This window comes from Limanda limanda, chromosome 7 (genome assembly GCF_963576545.1).
Source record: "Limanda limanda chromosome 7, fLimLim1.1, whole genome shotgun sequence".
Lineage (NCBI taxonomy): Eukaryota > Metazoa > Chordata > Actinopteri > Pleuronectiformes > Pleuronectidae > Limanda > Limanda limanda.
The window spans coordinates 30,189,725-30,212,879 of NC_083642.1; the positions used below are offsets into that span (position 1 = coordinate 30,189,725).

General features: G+C 39.7%; 1 protein-coding gene across 1 annotated transcript in view; it reads right to left on the reverse strand.

Moving 5' to 3' along the window:
• mfn2 (mitofusin 2) overlaps window positions 1-11,783 on the reverse strand; it is a 35,104-nt gene extending 23,321 nt beyond the window's left edge. The window contains exons 1-11 of the mRNA XM_061074207.1: window positions 11,606-11,783; window positions 10,450-10,631; window positions 8,047-8,182; window positions 7,745-7,907; window positions 7,536-7,660; window positions 6,003-6,111; window positions 5,754-5,861; window positions 2,920-3,073; window positions 2,138-2,205; window positions 306-427; window positions 76-202 (exon numbers count right to left, since the gene is read on the reverse strand). Coding sequence (XP_060930190.1) covers window positions 76-202; window positions 306-427; window positions 2,138-2,205; window positions 2,920-3,073; window positions 5,754-5,861; window positions 6,003-6,111; window positions 7,536-7,660; window positions 7,745-7,907; window positions 8,047-8,182; window positions 10,450-10,627 — 1,290 coding nt within the window. The 5' untranslated portion in view covers window positions 10,628-10,631; window positions 11,606-11,783. The remainder of the gene's footprint in view (window positions 1-75; window positions 203-305; window positions 428-2,137; window positions 2,206-2,919; window positions 3,074-5,753; window positions 5,862-6,002; window positions 6,112-7,535; window positions 7,661-7,744; window positions 7,908-8,046; window positions 8,183-10,449; window positions 10,632-11,605) is intronic.
• Window positions 11,784-23,155: the final 11,372 nt, after the last annotated feature.

Genomic DNA, 23,155 nt, shown 5'->3' on the forward strand with positions numbered 1-23,155 from the left:
TTTGATAACTGAGTAATAGGATTAAGGAGATAACTTGAAGCCCAGTTGTAGGCATGTTATGATTTGGGAGTTCACCTGTCTCTCCACCTCCTCAGTAATCTTCTTGATTTTAGCCTTACAGTCCATGGTCAACAGGTCCAGCTGCTTATCGATGAACTCCAATCGGCAATGACGGTCTTCTTTAGTCTCAAGGCAGTAGACCCTAAACACACACACAAAGTGTGAATATATCAGAGTAGGTATTTTATTTGTCTCCAGTCTTAGGTTCACACAGACTCAATCAATACATTTCAGACTTGACTCACCTCTGTTCTTGTGCAGCAATATGTATAGAATCCATAATATGGCGCAGGGCTTCAGAGATCTGCTTGGCCCTCACAGTGTGCTGCTCAAACTTGGTCTTCACCGCTGACTGTGAGATACACTCCTGCACACAGCACATTGGCCAACAATCCAAAAAAGATAAAGGGATGGCCACAAATGATTGGATGCTTCAATTCTCCATGTGCAGCTGATATACATTTTTGTTATCTGAATTACTGAGTGCATTTTCCACAATGAATGAACAGGCTTGTGTACAGGCTCGTGCCACAGTAAATATAATTAAGTTATAGTTCGATCAAGAGTGGGATCTTTTTCAGGTTGTGGTAAAAAAGAGAACAACCCATATTTATACGGATGGTAGGCTCTGTGGTGTGTGTCAGCCACTACAGGTGAAACATCTACCAGCAATAACAAATACAATAATTCAATCGGCCAATACAAATAAAAGATAAATGGGTAAAACCTAAGCAACAAGTAATACAATAGGAAGAAAAAATATGTATATCAAAAAAAGAGCACAAAGCCAGGAAGAAGAGTATCATCAAGACTCCATTGTACAATTTAAGACAGCGTGGGAGTTTTATAATAGCAGGAGAGATCACAAAAAAAGTGTGAATTCATGAATGAGTCACATCCTACTACTCCCGTAGTCTTTCAAAAAATTCACAAAACCCACCTGGTAGACCTGTTGTCTCTGCTATTGGATCACTAACGGACAGATTTCTAACTACGTAGATTTTTTCATAAAACCTTTTGTAACTGCTTTGCCATCTTACGGGCAAGATTCAATTGACATGATTAAGATTTTATAAACAGTGGATGATCTTGCCAGCTATATACACCTTGTAACAATGGACATTCGCTCGGCTAGTTGGCGCTAACTGGCTGCTAGGTTTGTTTTTATCCAGGCGGCTTGGCTAGGACAGCTGTTTCGCTGTAAAAACTTCATCTCTGAGAGCTTTATGGACTTATTGTGGATTCTAGGTTTTAAGCAGCTTTATGGACAAAATAACATTATGATGGCTGGATCGTGTGAATCCTGCAATCTAACCGTGTCAAAGTTGAGGAAAAACATTACTTCTCTGAAGGCTGAACTCAAGGGGAAACACTAGTTCATCGTGGCCATGATAACCTCTGGCTACGGTTATCACCTGTACGAATTATTGTATTTGTAATTGCTGGTAGATGTGTTTCACCTGGCCTACCAGCCCATTGCAGCGCCATATAAATATGGGTGGTTCTCTTTTTTTAACCACAAAAGGACCTGACTAAGAGCCCACTCTGGAACAAAACATTACTTAATACAATTTTCTGTGGCACAAATAAGTGTGCAGGCTCTTCTTTGTTTAGTTTTTTTAACTAATGCTCAGGCCACACTGGATCCATAATGGAAGCATGTGGGACACAGAATTTCTTGTTTTTCATTTTGGTGCCAATGTAAGACGTCTGCACTGCTTTTCTAGAGTGTCAGGGTCTTGCCTATTTTTCTATGCGTACTGCGCAGGGTTCTCAGTAGAATAGATCTAAAAAAATGATCTTTCACCACAGTTTCAATGTCTATATGTTGACTATGTCACAAATAATAAATAAATAACTCTTAAAAATAAGAAGCCTGTCATTTAGTTGGATAAATAGACCTAGTTTTAATCAAGAAAATACAGTAGTTATACCAGAAACGGTAAATAGCGGCTTTGCTGTAGGAACGCAGCGGACATGCTCCCTGCGTGAACATATACACAGCAGAACCGCGACGCACCTGTCATATACTGCACATAAATCTTAAACCTAATTGTTATAGGGATGAGGATCTTACCTCAAATCGCCTCTCAAAGTTCTGGAACTCAAACATTCTGGCTTGAAAACCCTCTGCAAGAGCTCCACCTGAAACACATGGAATCACATCCAGTTCAATTTGCTGAGGACCCTGGGAGACCCCGAGGTTCCAACTGTTAAGGAAAAGACCCTGGCCCTAAACCAACATTTATTTTTAACTGTACGAGGTGTGTTTCACAAATTAGCAGTGACTTTGATGATAAGCTAACATCACACAATGTTGCTTGCTTACACTCTGTGGCACATTCTGAATGGGCATAAACACAGTTACTGCCGTCCCATCAAAGAATATGTAATGGAAATTGTACCTAACCAGACATTTTACATAAATTTTCTACACTTGATTTGTTTTCTTCAAACATTTAGGTGGTACTTACTAAAGACATTCAGTTATTTGATTAAATATACTGTATCAAACAGTAAAAGCTGTTCACCTCTAGTACTAATGCAAGATCGTCACTGAACATAACTTCATTAACACACTACATGTCAGTAGGAATGTTAACCTGAATTAATTAAATTGTAATTCTAACACATTCAGTGATTTCTGTGTACATGAAAAGCGTATAAAATGCCTTCAATTATAAAGATATAAGTCTGCTCTCAAACTGAGGGGTATAAAGCAATGGTGTAAAAAAAAAAAAAAAAAAAAAAAAAAAAAAAAATTTGAATTTAACTTTGGCAATTTTAATGTTTACGCATAAACTCTATCATGAGGCAGTGCTGCTGGACATCAGATTCCGCACCGACTACCATCCCCACCTGCTTCAGGCATTCCTTGAGCTCTCTGCACTCGAGCCTGCAGTACTTCCTTGGCAGAAACAAAGAAGATGCGGTCACTGGCCTGGGTCCGGTCCACTACAGCCAGCTCATCCACCAGGAAATTGGTGCAGCGGTCCATATGCTGCCTACGAACCTGAAACAGAAACAGCCCACTTTATTGAACATGAATTTCAACAAGGGATTCATTAGGGAGGAAAACTTCAACGTCAGCTATCTTTCAGGACAACAGAAGAAGAAGAAGTGGCACAGTGTAATTTAGTCAAGGTGTATTTCAGCTGACTATTTTGTCATTTAGCACCAAAACTGAGGGCAGCACAGCAGACAGAAGTGAGGCTCAGGCTGCAGGACATTGATTTTACCGTTACCACCTTTCTTACTTTTTCTATCATATCAGATAGGTTGAAGGTTATGTAAGAGTAACTAAAATTACCAGCTTGCGGCTGTTCACAGAAAGCTTTGTGAAAGGGTACAATGGTACACCTCAAGATCAGTGTATTTTAACAACCAGACAGAGGATGGACTTATTAGAGACTATATGGAGAATCTGTAGACTTCCAATATGTCCTCGATTCCTAAGCTGCTTCTATACATGCACAGAACTTCGGAGAATCTCAAAACACTCTGTGGAGGGGCTGTATGCAAGAACGCAAATATCTAAGTGAGAGCATCCAGACTTTCTGAGTTTCGTTGGCCAGACCCCGAGTATACTGTAAATACCGTAGTGTCTGAAGGAGCCGATGTGAAAACACAGCAGGAGAGCCTTGGCAGGATTCCCCACAAGTGAGTGGGTGGTTGATTATGTTTCTTACACGTGACAGAAAACCAAAAGTAAACAAATATGTAAGGGTGAAAGACTGGACCCACACATGTTGAAGATATCGTGCTTCCACACGCTGTCTGAATCCTCCTGAGACTATTGTCTGAGCAGGGACATCCTCCAGAGATGAACTGTACTGAGAAAGTGGAGCTAAACATCAAAATAATAAAAAAGGTATACCTGACAACTTGCATTCATGAGAATTGGACAGACAGAATGGCATTAAGAAAGACGAACTGAAAACGTAATACCGCTTACCATGGCTGTTCTGATAAAAATCTGAAGAGTTGCTGGGAGCCTGTGAGGACTATTATAAAATTAGGACAAAATTTGAATATTAAAATAATCTCAAAAAGGCTTTTAATTCTACAAACAAAACCAAAGAGTTAAGTTGAGTTGTAAAGGCAAGGACATTCTTGCTGTAATGCAATAATGGAAACCACTGATCCACCAGGCTGCGATCTTTCTTTCGTTTTCTGTTTGTTGGGGGAAATTTATGGAAAACAAAAAACTAGACAATCTTACAAAATCATGTAGTGTGCATGTTAAGCGTATTCATTTAATCATCTGAATGAACCACAAACTGTGGGTCTAATGTCAGGTCTCAAACGTACATTTAGTTACAGATCTGTGCAAATAGATACTAACTTCATCCTGAACACAGCTACATAAACAGTGGGGGACACTGGCATGGCTTTAAACTTGAATACAGGATATTCACAGAGGCCTGTGAGGCAGAAGGTAATCCTCAGTTCAATCACAGAGCAGAAATAGGATAGGTAAAACCAGATTAACAGTTCACCTTCTTATCTGAGGCTGCTGCTGAATCAGCAGCATGTTAATATTGTATGACACCTGAACTTACTACATGATACTGTAGCAAAACTTTCTTTTTATCAAGAATTTGGAAAGGATGCGGTCCAGATTAAGAGATTTGCATTTCAGCACTTTCAGCACGTCACTGACTGGCGGATTTGTCCGCCAGAAAAAGGCTATGAGGAGCCGCTGTGGCAATGTAAATAAACAGTCGATGACGACTGCCACACACGAAGAAGAGCCGACTTCGACAAAAAACATTACTCCGCCTAGTGGTCTGGCGGTGAATTGCTTTGCATCAAGCACAATCCTTGGGGAACTATAAATTAAAACGAGTCCGTCGACAGAGCTGCGTGAAAAGCCGCAGACGCCGTTGCAGAAGCATGCGCCGGCCTTTAGTGGAGCTGTGCATGGTTCCCTGGTGTCTGCAGCGGTCTTGCTGGCACTGCGGACGCACTGTGCGCCTTCTCCTGGCTGTGGAGCTGTCTGTGGTCTCTGAGTTCGTAGCCCGGGACTGTTTGTTTATTTATTGCAAGTCATATCGTCATCCGCACATCCCTAATTTTTATCTTACACTGTGCTGTCTGCGTCATATGTGGATGCAACTCTATTCCAAATGATTAAACATATTGGACGTGTTGCATTGTGGTGCTTTCCCAACTAAAGAACAAATTTTGTACTGTATTTTCGTTTGACTCTTTAAAATCATGTGTTTCCAGATGACTGAATTTGTTTTACCTTTCTTGTCAACCAAAGGCTGCCTTTCTGCCATCTTCTAAAAGAATTTCAAATTTTATGTCAGTTTCAAAAATAACTGGGGAAAAGTGACGTGGCTCCCTCCTCCCTCTCAACACAAGCTGAAACTACTGTGAGGCGGATCGCACTGATTAAATAAGGTTTGCCCTACATTTACATCACCAAACAAAAATAGAGCAACACAGCATGCAGAACAATAACCATTTTATGTTGATTATCTGCTTTTATGATAATGGGAAGCCGAACTGAAATTCCATTAATCACCCAGCCCTAATGGATTGTCTCAAAAATATAATTTGGACTCAGAAACTTGGTAATTTCGTAAAAGCATTCGGAACACTCTTTGAGTAAACGCTGTCATTGAGATGTATTTGCTTTGCTAATATTGAACGCAGTCACACTGTAGTCTGTTCAAAAGACTGACCTCTTCCATGTATTCAGGCTCTGAGGCTGAAGCATCCCAGCGGTTGTTGAGGATGAAAATGTTGGGACTGGAGAGCCGCTCATTGACCTTGTGAAAAAAGGACTTCTCCTGTAGGAAAACATAGCAGTTTTAAAGACAGCATTTGAAAATACGACATACATTAAAACTTGAGTATAATCTCATCATGAAACAGTTCACCTATTTATACAGCTGTCTGAATGGATGAAATATACAGTTGTCATGTCTTACCGTCTGCATCAGTGTGGACTCAGAGTTTGCCACCAGAACGAACACATCAGCATCAAGGCAGAACTTGTCAATCCAGCTGTCCAATTCTGTGGTAACATCGATACCTGGGCTGGAACGGAAAGAAAGATCTACGATAAATCATCTATGAAGGAGATTATGTTATCAATTACTGAAACCGCAGCTGGGATTGTGCTATGACCGGACAAAAACCATACTGTTGTGGCTGTACTGAATTGGGATAGTTCACTGAAAAATGAAAATACACTAATTATCTAATCTCCATAATGGAGGTGGTGGGTGAAGTGTTTGAGTCGACAATTTTTTTTAGGACTGGTGACGTAAAAAATACATAAAATGCCTCCATACTGATTGTGTGGTTTCTTCCATGTGTCCGTAAGCCCCAGCATTCAACTTCAACTTCAACTTGAAACGGCGTCATTAACACCATGTTTATTGGCCTGAATTTCCTCTGTTATCCTCCTCTAGAACCATGTCGGCATGCACGCCGCAGACAGACACGCGCGGGTTGGGCAGTAGCATTGCTACTTCAGCTAGCATCACTACTTCCGATGGTGGACATTTAGGCTTAAAACATAGTGTAAATGACGGTGTAAAAAAAATGTCAGTCCCGGTTCTGCTTATCGGTTCCTAAACTGCAAGGACACCCTAAGTATCTGCCAGGACCTGGCTATGTGACTACGTCACACACCACGCAAGAGCCTGTTCGTTTGCTTAGACATGACCTAGCCTGAATGGCTAACGTGGCTAAGCTAGTGTTAGTAGCACCTCGCTAGCACCTCCAGTAGAGCGAGAAGCGACGGCAGTTCTCGCTGGTTTCCACTCAGTTGTTATAAAATATAGGAGAGATTAATATTCATCACAGATCTTAAAGTTGACAATTATTGATGTAACATTAGTTGAAAAGGGACAATTAGACTTCACCTCCTACTAATTATCCACAAATACGACAATGTGTTTGGTTAATTTAAACACCACTAATTTACACAGTTGGGAAGTAGTTGAGCATGTCTGATAATGCTCTGAGATGAGTTGTGTGGGTATTCTTTTGTAATGTTGCCTGTCTATCATAAGGCATTACCAGTGCTGCCCCGGTATAACATGAAGCACAGATACTGTGCAATGGTCCAGTCCAATAAAGATATATTTGTTATCTAATCATTAGATTATTTATTTTTTACCATTTTGGAATCCAAATGGGGAATCGATACGAATCGATACCCAACCCTACGTATAATCATACCTGCTATTATTCACTACAGCCAACAGAATCACTCTTGTTCATGTAGATTGTAATTATAAGCCTAAAACCAGGTGTCTATTTCAGCCAACATTCTCCTTTTTTTAGCGCATTAACATTTTCTAAATAAATGAATCCCAAACTGCTGCTGATGTGCTGACAGTGTACGAATGTATGAGTGATAGAGAACTACAATATACAATTATAATGGGTGCAGTCAGACCAATCTCAAACACTGATGAGATTTGGCTAATTGAGATCAACTTGTGTCTCACCTGTCCACCAACACCAGATCATCCCTGAGCAGAGCACACTTGGCTTTGGGCCACATGACACAGACCAAGCTGCCGGCATCTAAGTCCTCATCCTGATGGAGAGCATGGGCTAGTTGGTTTACCGTCTGTAAAAACACACACACACACTTTTTTTTAACACATACAGCAAGGCCAGTATATATGCAAGGGCCTCAGTGAGCTCTGCTTACCTTTATGTTCTTCCTCTCTTCAGAGCCTTCTGTGAGGAGGAAGGCCTCGTTGCCATCTGTGCCCTCCACCCTCAGGAAACAGTTGGTGGTGTGTCCTATTCCTGACGGCAGCACTTTATCACATAGCATGGCATTGATCACTGAGCTCTTCCCATTACTGGTCCTATAGAACAAACCGTTCAGTCAGTGTTTCCTCAGTCCATTTGAAAAGTGAATAAAAAAAGGTTCAATTAAATAAGATGAATATAGATAAACAGAAGTTCCAAAACTAAACGGTTAGGGTAGGAAACGGATAGTCATACCTCCCAAAGAAGACCACCTTCATATGTCTGCGGGCGAGCACTTCGCCGATCCCAGCCACCTTTGCAAGGTAAGCTTGCACCTCCTGGACCTGCTCCTCTGTGGTGACTGGGTCCAACTCATCATTTTTGTACGTATCTAATATGTGGAGGTGATCGGACAGAAGACAATGCATCTTGTTACAGCTGTTTCCATGAAGAGACAGTATGATACCAAAAAACATACACCATGTATAAGACTTACGTACATCAATGTCAAAATTGGTTCTAGGTGTAGAGTTGTTCTCATCACCAAAGGGAGTTTGAATAATATCCTCCATGCTCATGATCAAGCTGGCAGCTAACTAAGCAGGCGTTTAAATATTAGTTAAGGTCTTTGCACATTAATGGCAACGTGAGTAAACAGCATGAAATAGCGAATAAATTGGAGGCACAGTAAATAGTCTCTATTTATATAACGCTATATATACACTAGAGGTGTGGAAACTTCTCAATTCTTAGATGCATCGCGATGCGGACTTGGACAACTCTGCATTGATGCAGTGACTGAACATGATCGATTCATGTATACTGCTAAGTTCATAGTTTTAGCGATGTCACGCTGCTGCATAATAATAACACTGCTGCTTCAGGACAGATGCAGATTAAAAAGGTATGTCGTACTGTGTCAGAGTCTTTGTTGGAGCTTCTTCCTCACTCTTCTGACCTGCATTCACTTCACACTTTAGCATTTAACAAACCAGATCTGATCACAAGTTATTAGGACACGTACAGATCAACGTTACTTTGTTTTTGTTTGATTCGCTCTAGAGTTTTTGACAAATGATTAAACCTGCTACACAACACGAGACATATCACGCACAGTGAGGACATCAGGGTTAAAGTGACTGGAATGCCCGGAGTCATGATCAGACATCATCCATTAATAAATGAATACATGTGATATCAGTTTGTGTGAAGAGGGACAGAGACAAGCTGATACACACTCACTCCTGCAGTAAGGGTTCCTCCCGCAGATACGACGTAACACTGTGGTTAAGTTCATTGTCGCAGAAGAAGTCATTTATCCAGGAACATTAATATGAATTCAGCATGTTTTTATAAAGATCAGTTGTAAGTGTGATGATTAGAAAGAGGAGCAGAGTCACTTGTTGACCAGTGTAGTAATGCGCCTAATTGCAGTGGTGCTGCTGATGGGGGCCAGGCGGGGCCACCTTAATGCAATGAAGGTTATAATCACAGTTTTTCCTTTTAAGCCTTAGGTGCAGTTCACAAGTCTAAACTGAATAAATGTGGAGAGCACTGACCTCTGTCATTCAGTTACTGCTGTAGTCAGATATTGATTGAAAAAGCAAATTTGTAAATTACGGCACAATTGTCATAACAGTACCAGTCTATAATACTTTTTTTGGCACTTCTAAATAAAAAGAGTTCATGTTTGTCTGACTTATTTTTTGAAAAAACAGCCATGTGTAGTAATATAGAAAATGGTGGATGTGATACATTGAAATGCATCCGGTTGCATTGTTGTGAAAGTAATTGTTGACTGCTGAATCGTAATCTAAAGGCTAGTGAATTTGCACACCTATACCACTTAAAGCATGTACGCATGTCTCCATCATAGATTCAATCACAGAATGCTAGTACAACCATCAGTGGCCATTTTGGGTTCAGCAACTTGCTCAAGGACACTTAGTTAGCAGAAATTGGGAGACTAGATTTTAATCGACTACCCTCAGGTAAGTGGATACCTCCTGAGCCACAGCCGCCCAGAAGTGAATTTCACAGACTTAAACTATTTACATTAGGTGCAATTTACCAAAAAGGAAAAACAAGAAGCCTCAGGAAAATGATTGTCCAGGGCTCTTTTCAATTATTAAAAACAAAGAAATTAAATACCTGGGTTCTCAGTATTGATGAAGAGAACTTGATAAGTTTCACGGCTTGGTTCAAGACAATAAACTTTACCACAGCCGTTTTAGGAAATTCATTATTCTTGATTTAATGTGGGGTTAATTGTTTAATCCTTGAGATTTGTACACTTCCTAAACAACTTAAAACTGGCACTTTTGTTCCATTTCCTGGTTAATCAAACTGATTTTGTTTTGCGATATTACGTATTTCAGTGCCATTTGAAGGTGGAATACCCATTTCTCTTGCTCGCCTTTTCTCTGTGAACCTTGTGCTGCTGTTATATGTATAATGTACATTAACCAGATGTTGCTTTATGTCGTGTTAAACATGATGATGACAATGTTACAGCTCTAGCCTAGATAAATAGATGCTGTGACTTTTATATTTCAAGTTTTAAGTGAGAGTGCTTACTCAGAAACGGACACCAACCTATTAAACTGCCCTCAGATTACCAAAATGATGAGATACAAAGGCTAGGTAGTAGGTGTTTACCTTCTAGAAAGGACGTGCTTTCCTTAATGTAGGAGCCCAATTGTTCAAAGATTCCGTTGATCTTCTTCTTTGCTGTTACAAAGTGCTTGAGCGGTGATGCATTCACCTCTGCCATCAGTCTTTTATCCTTCTTACTGTGGACTGCGTTGGTGTTAGGTCGTAGGAAAACCAGAGACATGGCACTAGAAGAAAACAAATTTACCTTAAAGGTTTCACTGAAATCCACTGATAGAAAATGACATTCAAACAATCAGAGTAGGAGTGATACAAATGTCAAAAACCAGAATTTGAACAATTAAGGTATATTGATGAATCCCAGATTTATGGGTCAAACGTTAGAATGCTTGGCATTGCTCATCAACCCAGATGAAGGCTACAGGATTGGCATAATTTGTGTTGTGTTGTTTTTGTTTAATCTGGCTTCAAATAGTTTTGTCCCTCCAGTAGAGATTTTAGGATATTTAAGAGAAGCAGAGCTGTTTTACACTCGGGAATCTGGTCAGCAAGGTCTGGTACTGCAATATATTTTCGTAAAAATGTGCTGATATGTACACTTAGAGGATAGAATACAGGGAGGCATTACAACATGGTCCAACACTAGAAACAATTCACATGACCACATCAGCAGCTTTCAGGCTCACTGTCAACAAAAGCTCGTAGGCTTCTCAACCAGTCAGGTGAATAACAGCAGGGCTGTAACGTTCCAGTGTCCGCGCCCCTGTCTGCTGAAGGCCAGAGATGGGCTGTGACCTTTCACACAGTTTGAAGGTAGCAATGTAGCGTGATGGAGAGTTCACAGTTTATTCTTTTAACGTACTACATACAACATCAACAAAACCTAAACACCCAACTAATATCTGTTAAATCACATAACACTACAGCATGGCAGCCCTGTTGGGATACATGTCCTCCAACTAGCTTTTTTACCTTTCAGCTGCTCGCGTTAGACTCGCGGTAAACTCTCATATCAGAGGGCTGTCCATGTATGTCCTCTTACCATTTGTCCATGTGGTGTAACTTTCATGGACCTGACGAACATGACAGTGCGTCCAGTGGAGACAAACATTTCCTAGGTTACAAGCTAACTAGTCCCTTCAGTGAGGTCCAGCACCGGCTAGCTGACAGGTAGTCTAAATGTTCCCAGTTCGGGACTCACCGTGGTCGGGGGTCGTTCTTCACAAATACTCCTCTTGCATCCTGGTCTCGTGGCTTTCTAAAGCAGGTTAACGAGCCACGAAGGTTGTTGAACAGCTGGAATTTGAACTTAGCCCTAATAACGTAGAGTAGAAGAAGTGTTACTTAACGTTTCACATGAGAATAGGCCTCATTCTTCGTCTTCTTCTGCTGCTGTTTAATAGCGGTTGGCAAATAACTTATCAGTGCATTACCGCCACCGTCTGGACAGGAGTGTGAGTCAGAATGCATTTATCGAAATTCTGTTACAGAGTCCTGTGTTTTTTAGAAACCGAAATATCACCTGAGTACCTCTGTAGTATTTTCCTTAGACTTAACGTTAAACGGTTTATTTGGAGTGAGTATTTAAGTGTTCATCTCTGTCGATATTATTGTCTATATTGTCTACAGTCTAATAATATATGCTCCACTGTTTCCTGCTGATTACAATTCATATCTGCCAGAGTTATTTTGTAGGATGTCTTTTACATTAAATATTGCCACGGTTACAGTTAGCTGTATTCTTTGTTGCTCATATGTCCTCTATCCACTGCCGTACTAACATTATTGCAATCATTTCTCCTTTATATTCCGATAGCCCCTCACTTATCTTTTTTCCTACTTTAATATGAAATTCATGAATGTAATTGCTACTCTCACCTTATTGTATAAATTATTTGATACATTCGATAAACCTTGATATAACTTTAGTAATTGAATATGTGCCTTTATTGTATGCAAATTGAAAATACACCCTCTATCTTTTTTCCCCCCTTTTTTAATAGTGTGAAATATACAGTAGCACCATCTACTATCCACAGTAATATTACTTGTAATGGTACTGTTGGACTGAGGCCCTATTGAAATTGTAAGGATCATTTTTTTTTTCAGGGAAAATAATTGGCTTTTTGATGGCTTTAACATGCTCAAATTGTTACCAACGTTTGCAGAAAATTAGAAAGTGGTGAAAATGTACATATTCTGGAGAAATTTTAAATCGGCGTGGCAAAATGGCTCAACAGCGAGCCCCATGGAACGCATTCACATTGACCAATCTTCACAAAAATCGATACACAGGTGTATCATGACCAGACAGACAAAAAAGTCTCAAGGGCATTATGAAAAACGCAACAGGAAGCCCTCCATTTTGCATTTAGTGGCCATTTTTCACATTTTACCTTGACGAACTTGTGCCAGGGCTTTCATCAGATTAACTTCAACTTGAGATGAGTGTCATCTCAACAAGACTGAGATACAAACTAACTTGAAGATCGAATTTTCGTCACACGGTGTGATCGTGGCGTAGAGTCAAAATTTGATTATGCGTCATCAAAACACGATGTTCTGTATCTCAGACATACATGGACCATGAATCCTTTGATGCTGAGCCGTCAACAAACAACTCCACTCCTGCAGTGACACTGTCAGTGGTCATAGATCAAAGCAATCTATGATTTCTTGCAAAGGTGACATCTCTCTCTCTCTCTCTCTCTCTCTCTCTCTCTCTCTCTCTCTCTCAGAATTGGGAAATTTCCTCAAACCATGTAAACATTGAGGTACGGCGAAGGTTCCCTTCGCCAAAGGAGACGATGTTGTCATAACTCCACTGTGCATTGTCCTATCACCACCAAACTTCTGTCCCATGATCAGAGTCCAAGCCTGAACAGCTCTATGTGTCAAAATTTGATAGCGCCACCTACCGATTTGCCATCAATCTTTCAAAGCCAAAGTACTTTGTAAATCCAATACAACCGGCCCCGAACTACTAACCTATGATCGCATCCTGACCTGAACAGCTCCATATATTAATATTAGTGCAGGGTCATATCGCCACCTACTGATCAGTGTGAAAATGAAGTTGTTGTAACATTGTCCAATTGACACAAAATTGCTCACGCAACATCAGAGCCCCTACTTGAACAGATCTATTGGTCTGTACGTAATAATACTGATGGCGCCACCTACTCGCAACAGGAAATAAGCTTTGTTTTACAACTAACATTCTATTTACATAAAATGTTCACAGTGTGTTATGCAATTGATCGCGTTTACCGTGATGAGCAATTAGAAGGCAAGAATCAACATCACGTGACGGACGCAGGAAGTGAAGTGTTTATCCTTGCTGCAGTGCGCAAAACGCATGCAACACAGAGACGTGCGCTTGGTCATGATCGCTCTCTCCACTAACCGCAACAGGCTTAAAAATTCATGTGCTCGAGCCCGTTCAGTGCTGCTCTGCAGCCCCATTTATTGTTGTAACCCAAATGAATTGGCTTTTTGAGGGCTTTTTTGGGATGTGTGCTTCCAGTAAATTTACACTTGTATCAAACTTGGCCTCTTACATCATCAAATCTATCTCAAAATAATTTGGCTGCTTCTGTATCAGACTGTGTTTTTTATCCTGCTTTTCACAACTTGTTCTACTCAGCTGAGAGTCAATTCTGCTTTAGACCTCCATTTCTTTTAGTAAATGAAGAAAAGAAGAGTACTTCAAATTGCCACGTATTGTTGTACATTAAAGGTGACATATAATGCCCATTTTACCGCAGTTGATATGGTTCATTGGGGTCTTAATGAAATGTCTGAAACATATTTTGGTCAAAATACCACAAGGATAATTTAAAACAGCACCCTTTTTTACCCTGTCTTAAGCAGCCCTCCTCAGATTGACCTGTTTTGAGTCGTTTCTGACAAATCGCAGGAGTTGTTTTTTTCCCGAGTTTTTGGGACGGTAGACATGCTAGATACCCAAATTAACGTGTAGAAGCACTAAAAAAGTGGAATTTTCATAATATGTCACCTTTAATATATTTTGATGAGAAGTATTTTTTATCGGGTATATTATATAGGGTCAAATTTACCCAATATTAGTGATGGTGTAACTAATTTTACGTTAGTGTTCTAGGGTTAAAGGTCCAAATAGACATTGATAAGAGCTTAAATAAGATAAAAGCTTATGGTTTTACTTAACCCCAAGGAATAATTAGGCCATTACTGGTTTCTCCTTTTATTCTGTAAAGTGTTTGTTTCAGTTTTTTGCTGATTCATTCTACTTGTCTTAATTGTTTCACTTCATTTAATGCATCTTTTATCCCTGCACTTTTTTATATATATTGTTTATTCTTACTTTTATTCTTATTTATATTTTATTTTACTTCCGGATGGTTTACTTCCTCCAGCCGCGAGGAGGCGCGGGTGTTCCCCTTTGACGTCGGCGGTTCCTGAGCGCGACCTTCTTGCTCTTTGTGCCACTGTCCATCCAAAGCTTTTTATCTTTCTCCTATTCCGCCCCACGTTTTAAAGTGTCCTGTGTTGGATGTTCTTTACTGTGTCCCTGTAAATTAGCCCATTATTTAATGCAAGCTGAGTCCTTTTCATATCTAGAGGCATTTCTTCCATTTCTACCTGTAATGCTGCTGTACATAATCTCATCCATTGACATTGACTTCTATCTCGTTTTTTTTAAACCTCTTATTAACTAATGCCAAAGAATCTGACACCTAAGGGAGGTGTATGGCTGGCTCTGTGCCTGTTCTCATGTTTTGTCCAACACCTTTTATTTTATCTCCATTAATTCTTCAATCACCATTCCATTATCATCATCACTACTACCCCATAATTTGCTTAGCATTGAAATCTTCACAACATATCACTTTCCTTCTAAATGTACTGCAAGTTTGTCTTGTAATGCTATTGATATTCCATTGAACAATTAATACGAGTTAGCAATTCTGATAGTTCTTCCTCTTGTCCAAATTTCAATGATCAAATATCCCTTCTCTGCTCCTTTCCCAAAACCTTTATACTGTATTCCTCGTTTTACAAATATTATACATCCTCCTCCACTACACCCCCTCCCCCCCTCTACACACACACACACACACACACACACACACACACACACACACACACACACACACACACACACACACACACACACACACACACACATGACATACGCGATAAATAGAATCATCTTACCCACTGTCAGAGCTGTGTAGGTTTTCTCTTTCTGACCTGCCTCAGCTCTTAAAGATTGAACACGGTAAGGTGTTTTATTACTTTCCCCTTGTCCTTCCTTCTTCTCAGCCTCTGCATAGCTTATCTTGTCTACTGCTTTGACCTGTTTCCCACAGCCCTCTTACTGACTTCACATCATCCATATGTAATTGTCTTCTCCACCAAAATTGCAACATTTATCCCGTCCATGATCCTTACAATCCTCAAACCTATGACCCTCTCTACACTTGGGATACCTCTGTTTCCCTTTGCAAACTGCTGCAATATGTCCATACCTCTGGCATTTAAAGTAGCAAAGTGGTGGCGGGATGTAATGCCTTAAAAGAAAACTCATGCCTCTGACTTTGACTCTTTCAGATCGCATTGATTCCTGAAACTCAATAAGTGCAGAAAACAAGTAACTCTTGCTCCATTAACAGTTTTAGCAATCTCTTCATTCTATTCACCTCGCCCTCATGACAACTTTGTTTGAGTTTTTCCAAGTCTTCATCTACTGGAAACCCTGTTATCATTCCATGTGTCACTCGATTCTCACCCAAAGTTCTTCTCTGACTTTTTGCTCATAGAATGATACAACTTTTCAAGATTATAGATGGAAGAAGACAAACACAAATTGCTAATGTAGTGAAGTAACACCATAAACCTGGGATGGTGATATGACTTTAAATCAATATCGGGATTATTTATAACTTTTACCTCTAAAGTTTGTCACAGAACAATCTGGCCATAAAATAATGGGCGAACCAGGTGCATACTCAGGTGCTGGAGCTCTTGGAGATCTACGCTATGTCCTGGCTTCACAAGGCATCCTTCATGAGGTAATGGAGATCCTGCATAACTAGTGTCTTTGGCATGGACGTTTTTTATGCAGCTTTAATACTAGTTTAGGTACAGTTTATTAGTTTAGGGGAGAAGACTCCAGGGCTGACAACCCTTTGTGTAGTTGGTGTGGACCTTCTAAGCTTTTATTTCTTTGGGCCAGCCCTCCTGACCCTTACGTTTTTTTTTGTTTATTTAAGATTGACACTTTTGTTAATAAATACACTTGTTTGAATGTTTATCTCAGCCTCTGACGTCTTTTTAAATATGTCACCTGTTGCAAAGAGAGCCATGATTGATGTGGCCATTACATATTTCGGGGCTCTTTCAAACAGCTGTTATATCCGTTTTGGGTAATTGAATCCAGATTGTATTTTTTAAGTGGTGTGTCCTGATTTAGTGAATGAGTTACATGTGGGGGGGTTTTTCTCTGTAGCACTTCGGTTGTGTAGTCTCTAGATTATTGGGATGCTGTGTGAGACATCTTCAGACATGTTACTCTGTTAACGTTGGTATTGTTTCCCCTTCTGATCTCCTTGATGCATCAAGTCTATATTAAACTCTTTTGCGTAACACATCAGCTGCTGCCTCACACAAAAAAACTCTATTTTCAATGGAATATGGATGACTCCAGTGGCTTTTCTATGAATACCTTTTTAACTCCTGCAAGCTCTGAAACAGCAAAAGTAAGAGAACATTATGTTTGCGCAGGACACAGGCCCACCCCTGGGTCATTTTGACTTCAGACATTCTAGTCTAATTCTTATCAGCTCATTTGAGTGGTCCCTTTCGTGTCCAAGAAAAAGTAGGTGATAATGATTATCTTAATGCTACTCCGGACAGAAGTTGTAGGAGTAGGCTGTGCCACAATAATATGTATAATGTAAAACTGTATCATGCACGGTAATCTGTAACTGTCACTCCTGTGCCTTCTGGGGAGCTGTCCAGTGCTGAAATGGGTGAGCCTGTGTGGTAGCGCTCTCTGCTGATGATAGTGTCAGCCCTGTCGATCTTAGGAGGAACTGACACATAGAAGGAGGAAGAGGATATTGTGGTGCTTTCAAAGAAAGAGAAGGTGTAGTTGAATAACTCCAGATTATAGCTAAGTTTGAAACTAATTTCGTTCACTGGCCTGTTACAGCTGGTGGAGTCCTCCCTGTCTTATAGTCAATAAATCTGATAAGTCTGGCCGGTTGGGGAGCGACCAAACCTGACGGTTAGCCTTTGCTCACAATGAAAGACTGTGTCGACTGGGTTGGCAGTGCTTCTTACTGACAAATCTTGATTGATTTGTTCTTGAATGGAACTTGCAAGTCCTTTTAATTGATCGTGGCATGGAAATTTCTGCATTTCTAACTCCTGCAACTTACAGTTTAACAATTGATTGTTTGATTGATGTTGAAATAAAAAGAATGAGACATGCTGCCTTTATTGCCAACCGCTTCAAGTTCAGCAAGGAGATGCTGGGGCAGAGGACAGTGGGAAACTGGTCTGCTCATAGGAAGACATTGAACCCAGAAAGTGAGCACGAGTTGGAAGAGTGCAACATCTTAAAGGCCCCATATTGATTTAAAATACATTTTCTGGGCTTTTACTATCCATACATACTTGAAATGGGTTAGTAGGTACCCTCAAAGTATGAAAACAGTCAGTCAACTGACTTCTTCACTCTGTCCTTGAAACAGATTGTTTCAAAAATCCTAATATTCTGACGTAGCAATTTTTAAGGCCCCTCCTGCTGATTGACTAAAAAAGTTAATATCTGATGCAATGCTGCAGTTTTCGCTGTTTAAACATTTTCAGGCAGTATGTGTAACTGAGTGATTCAACGTTTACCATCTAATACAAGATTTCAGTTTTAAACTAATTTTACTGTGTCAGGGACTTTATTTTATTTTCTGTAAGTCAGTGATTGAAAAAGTTACCATCTTAACCAACTCTGCAGTTTTGGTCTTTATTTGTAGTTTTGGTCTTTATTCCAGTATTAATTATTTTCCAGTTCTTTGTGGACCTGAGTGATAACAAATATTCAGCTTTATCAAAGCTGCGGTTTTCATCGTTATTCCCTGTTTAAAACCATTAAGACAATATTACAACAACATAGCTCTGCAACCCATTCTGGGCCCTATTTTCTTGGTTCCCTCTCTATTCACACCTGTGGCACATCACTCCCCTGCCCACAAAGCTGAATCAATGCACAACAGCTACCTTAATTGATATGATTAAAATCAGCTTATTAGTAACATATCATGTCAAGACCAAAGCAATTTAGTGGCTAGAGAAGACAATAAAGGAGCAGAGCATGGGGGAAATGGTTAATAGACTAGTGGAAAGTTGGAACTGTTGTTTGAGGAATAACCTATAAGATAAACACACATTTTCTTTTAAATGAAACAAACGGTATGTTTCTGGACAAAGACACTTTATTTGTTGACATCTTAATCAAGTTAATTTATGTTATCCCTGCTTGTAAGGAGTTAAACAATTAAAGCACTGCCCTTTTCTATCCTGTTTTGAAAGTAATAGTTACTGCCTCTGCATTTTCATGAATAGTTGAAGCAAACAGAAGCATATGTGAAATATTATAATTGAAAACTGTTTTATACATAAATGCAGGTATAATTACTCATACTGATTTTATTTAGAATGTTATAGGTTGTAATGTAATGTTTTAACAATCAAACATTGATTAGCCAATAGAAATTACCGCCCTGTGGTTTTATGCCTCCGCCAACCACTGCAGTTTCCATGTACATATTTCTACATTATTTTTTCCAAAATGTATATAAGGTCACTATGACTATTGACCTTTCACCACTGAAAAGTAATCACTTTATCAGAAAATCTGTGACAACTGATAGAAAGTTGAAAAAATTCCTTCAAACACTCTTGAGATATCACATTCAGGGGCCAGAAACATGATTTTCGAGGGCCACGTGACATTGACCCTTGACCACCGAAATCTTATCAGTTAATCAGTGAGTCCAGGTGAATGTACCAGGTGTAATGAAATTCCCTGTGGGTAGTCCTAATATTCATAGAAACATGTGGTCATTGTGCCGTTGAGCTTTGATCTCCAAGCACCAGAATCTATTAGTTCATCTTTCAGTCCAAGTGATGTTTGTTTGTACCAAATTGCACCAAAGACATTCCCTTCAGGTGATCTTAAGATATCATGTTCAAGAGAGACATAAACATACTTTGTGAGGTTACCATGAACTTGACCTTTTAGAGATTCCGTTCAGGAGACACAAGGCAAAATATGCTTTGTGATGTCACAGTGACCAAATTCTATTCGGGTCATCTTTGAGACAAAGTAAATGTTTGTGCCACATTTAATGAAATTCCCTTTGGGCATCCCTGATATATTGAGTTCAAAACAATGCAAGGTTATGTGACCTTGACCCTTTGACCTTGACAACCAAAATGTAATCAGTACATTTTTAAGTCCAAGTGAACATGGGGGGGGTGTGGCTTAGTGGGTAGAGTGGGTGTTCTCCAACAAGAAGGTTGCCGGTTCAATCCCCACTCTTCCCCATCTGCATGCCGAAGTGTCATTGGCAAGATACTGAACCCCTAAATGGCCCCTCATAAATGTTGAGTGTACTACAAATGTAAGTCGCTTTGGACGAAAGCGTCAGCTAAATGACATGTAATAATTTAATTTTAATGTAACATTTGTGGAAAATTTAAAGTAATTCTCTCAAGGCGTCCTTCAGATATCGCGTTCACGGGAATGATGCCAGCGCAGAAGCATAAAAAGCCCCAAAGATCCCAAAACCGATCAGAACGCCACCTTCAACATTACAGCATGTATATATTGCAGGGAAAGTGTCTATCTGAAGAGAGAAGAGTACAAACAACCTCTGGGTGTCACAATATATAAATGGAAAAGATGCTGATACTAACTGAGAAATAGTCAGATCCTTTACCTTTAAAATTACTTAAGTAGCATTAGCAATATTTTTAAATATATATAGATAAATATAGTCAGAGATGTACATACAGTATAGTCAATATATACTTTTCTCTCTTCGGTTAGATTTTTTCCCATCCCTCCAAATTCTCTTCAAATTGCAGACAGCTCAACCTCAGCACCATCCAGCACTACAGCAGCAAGTGCTCCTGGTACCTGCACCACAGCCGACACCAGCAATGTAGCAGGAAGTGCTGCAAATGAGGCATATTGTGCCTGTTGCACTGAAGTTTCTGTAATAGTTTTTTTGTACAATATTCTTTTATTCCCCCATAGTCTTTATTATGTTTATGCATAGGTTCAAATCATATTCTTATAGAACATTGGTAAATATTTTTATATCCATAATACTGTTTTGAATTAAACACAGAATTAGCATTCAACTAAAACTGCATCTCTGTGACCATTTTAAGCTCTATGTGGACTGAATATGGAGGAGCAATACTTACTTTTCATCCCTGAGTAATGCATAATAAAGTTATCCCAAAATGGACCATCTGAGGATTCATAGCAAATTAACCATCACCAAAACAACACAATGAGAATACCAGAAAAGGTGAGGCTGGATAAAAAAATATTTAAACTTAAAATCACATTTGTAGACATTTCTCAGATTGTTACCTAATACCTTGTGAGAATCTAATAGGCAACAGGTGTAACGCTATTATATGTATTATATGTATGTACACTACCGTTCAAAAGTTTGGGGTCACCCAGACAATTTCGTGTTTTTCATGAAAACTCACACTTTTATTTATCAAATGAGTTGCAGAATGAATAGAAAATATAGTTAAGACATCGACAAGGTTAGAAATAACGATTTTTATTTGAAATAGTAATTTTGTTCTTCAAACTTTGCTTTCGACAAAGAATGCTCCATTTGCAGCAATTACAGCATTGCAGACCTTTTGCATTCTAGCTGTTAATTTGTTGAGGTAATCTGTAGAAATTTCACCCCATGCTTCCTGAAGCACCTCCCACAAGTTGGATTGGCTTGATTGGCACTTCTTGCGTACCATACGGTCAAGCTGCTCCCACAACAGCTCAATGGGGTTGAGATCTGGGGACTGCGCTGGCCACTCCATTACAGACAGCATACCAGCTGCCTGCTTCTCCCTAAATTGTTTTTGCATAATTTGGAGGTGTGCTTTGGGTCATTGTCCTGGTGTAGGAGGAAATTGGCTCCAATCAAGCGCTGTCCACAGGGTATGGCATGGCCTTACAAAATGGAGTGATAGCCTTCCTTATTTAAAATCCCTTTTACCTTGTACAAATCTCCCACTTTACCAGCACCAAAGCAGCCCCAGACCATCACATTACCTCCACCATGCTTGACAGATGGCGTCAGGCACTCTTCAGCATCTTTTCACCTGTTCTGCGTCTCACAAATGTTCTTCTGTGTGATCCAAACACCTCAAACTTTGATTCCTCTGTCCATAACACTTTTTTCCAATCTTCCTCTGTCCAATGTCTGTGTTCTTTTGCCCATATCAATCTTTTCTTTTTATTTGGCCAATCTCAGATATGGCTTTTTCTTTGCCACTCTGCCTAGAAGGCCAGCATCCCGGAGTCGCCTCTTCACTGTAGACCTTGACACTGGCGATTTGCGGGTACCATTTAAAGAAGCTGCCAGTTGAGGACCTGTGAGGCATCTATTTCTCAAACTAAAGACTCTAATATACTTGTCTTCTTGCTGAGTTGTGCACCGGGGCCTCCCACTTCTTTTTCTACTCAGGTTAGAGCTGATTTGTGCTGTTCTCTGAAGGGAGTAGTACACACTGTTGTAGGAAATTTTCAGTTTCTTCGCCTTAGCCTTCAATTCCAAGAACAAGAATAGACTGGCAAGTTTCACATGAAAGTTCTCTTTTTATGGCCATTTTGAGAGTATAATCGAACCCATAAATGTGATGCTCCAGATACTCAACTAGCTCAAAAGAAGGCCAGTTTTATAGCTTCTCTCGCCAGCTTAACAGTTTTCAGCTGTGCTAACATAATTGCACAAGGGTTTTCAAGGTTTTCTAATCATCCATTAGTCTTTTAAGGCGATTAGCAAACACAATGTACCATTAGAACACTGGAGTGATAGTTGCTGGAAATGGGCCTCTATACACCTATGTAGATATTTCATTAAAAACCAGACTTTTCCCCCTAGAATAGTCATTTACCAAGTTAACACTGTATCGAGTGTATTTCTGGTTAATTTAATGTTATCTTCATTGAAAAAAACAGTGCTTTTCTTTGAAAAATAAGGACATTTCTAAGTGACCCCAAACTTTTGAACGGTAGTGTATATATATATGGGATTTAAGCAATAACTTGTGATGGGCATATTGCAGTTATATCCACAGACTCACAGTTAATAACATTTGTATCAATGCGGATAGGTTCAGGTAGATGTACGATGCGTACATCATTTATGTAAATATATTTCCACATTTATTTATTCCCTCATTTCTGTGTGCTTATGCTAATGAGAAAGGCGGGCCTAACCGCAGTCCCATGCAGGATTGGTCACAGGAGTGTGATGATCCAGTCCTAATACTTCTGCCTTTCAATGCTGACTGGTGTCCAGTAGCTGTTTGCAGTGTTGAGCCAGTTCACACTTAAAATGAACTAGTTCAAGTTCAGAGGGTTGGTTCAGGTTATTTTTTATTGGGATGATTAAGGTGTCAGTAATCCTGACTGTGAGCGTCACGTCTCGTGTTCTACTGAGCACAA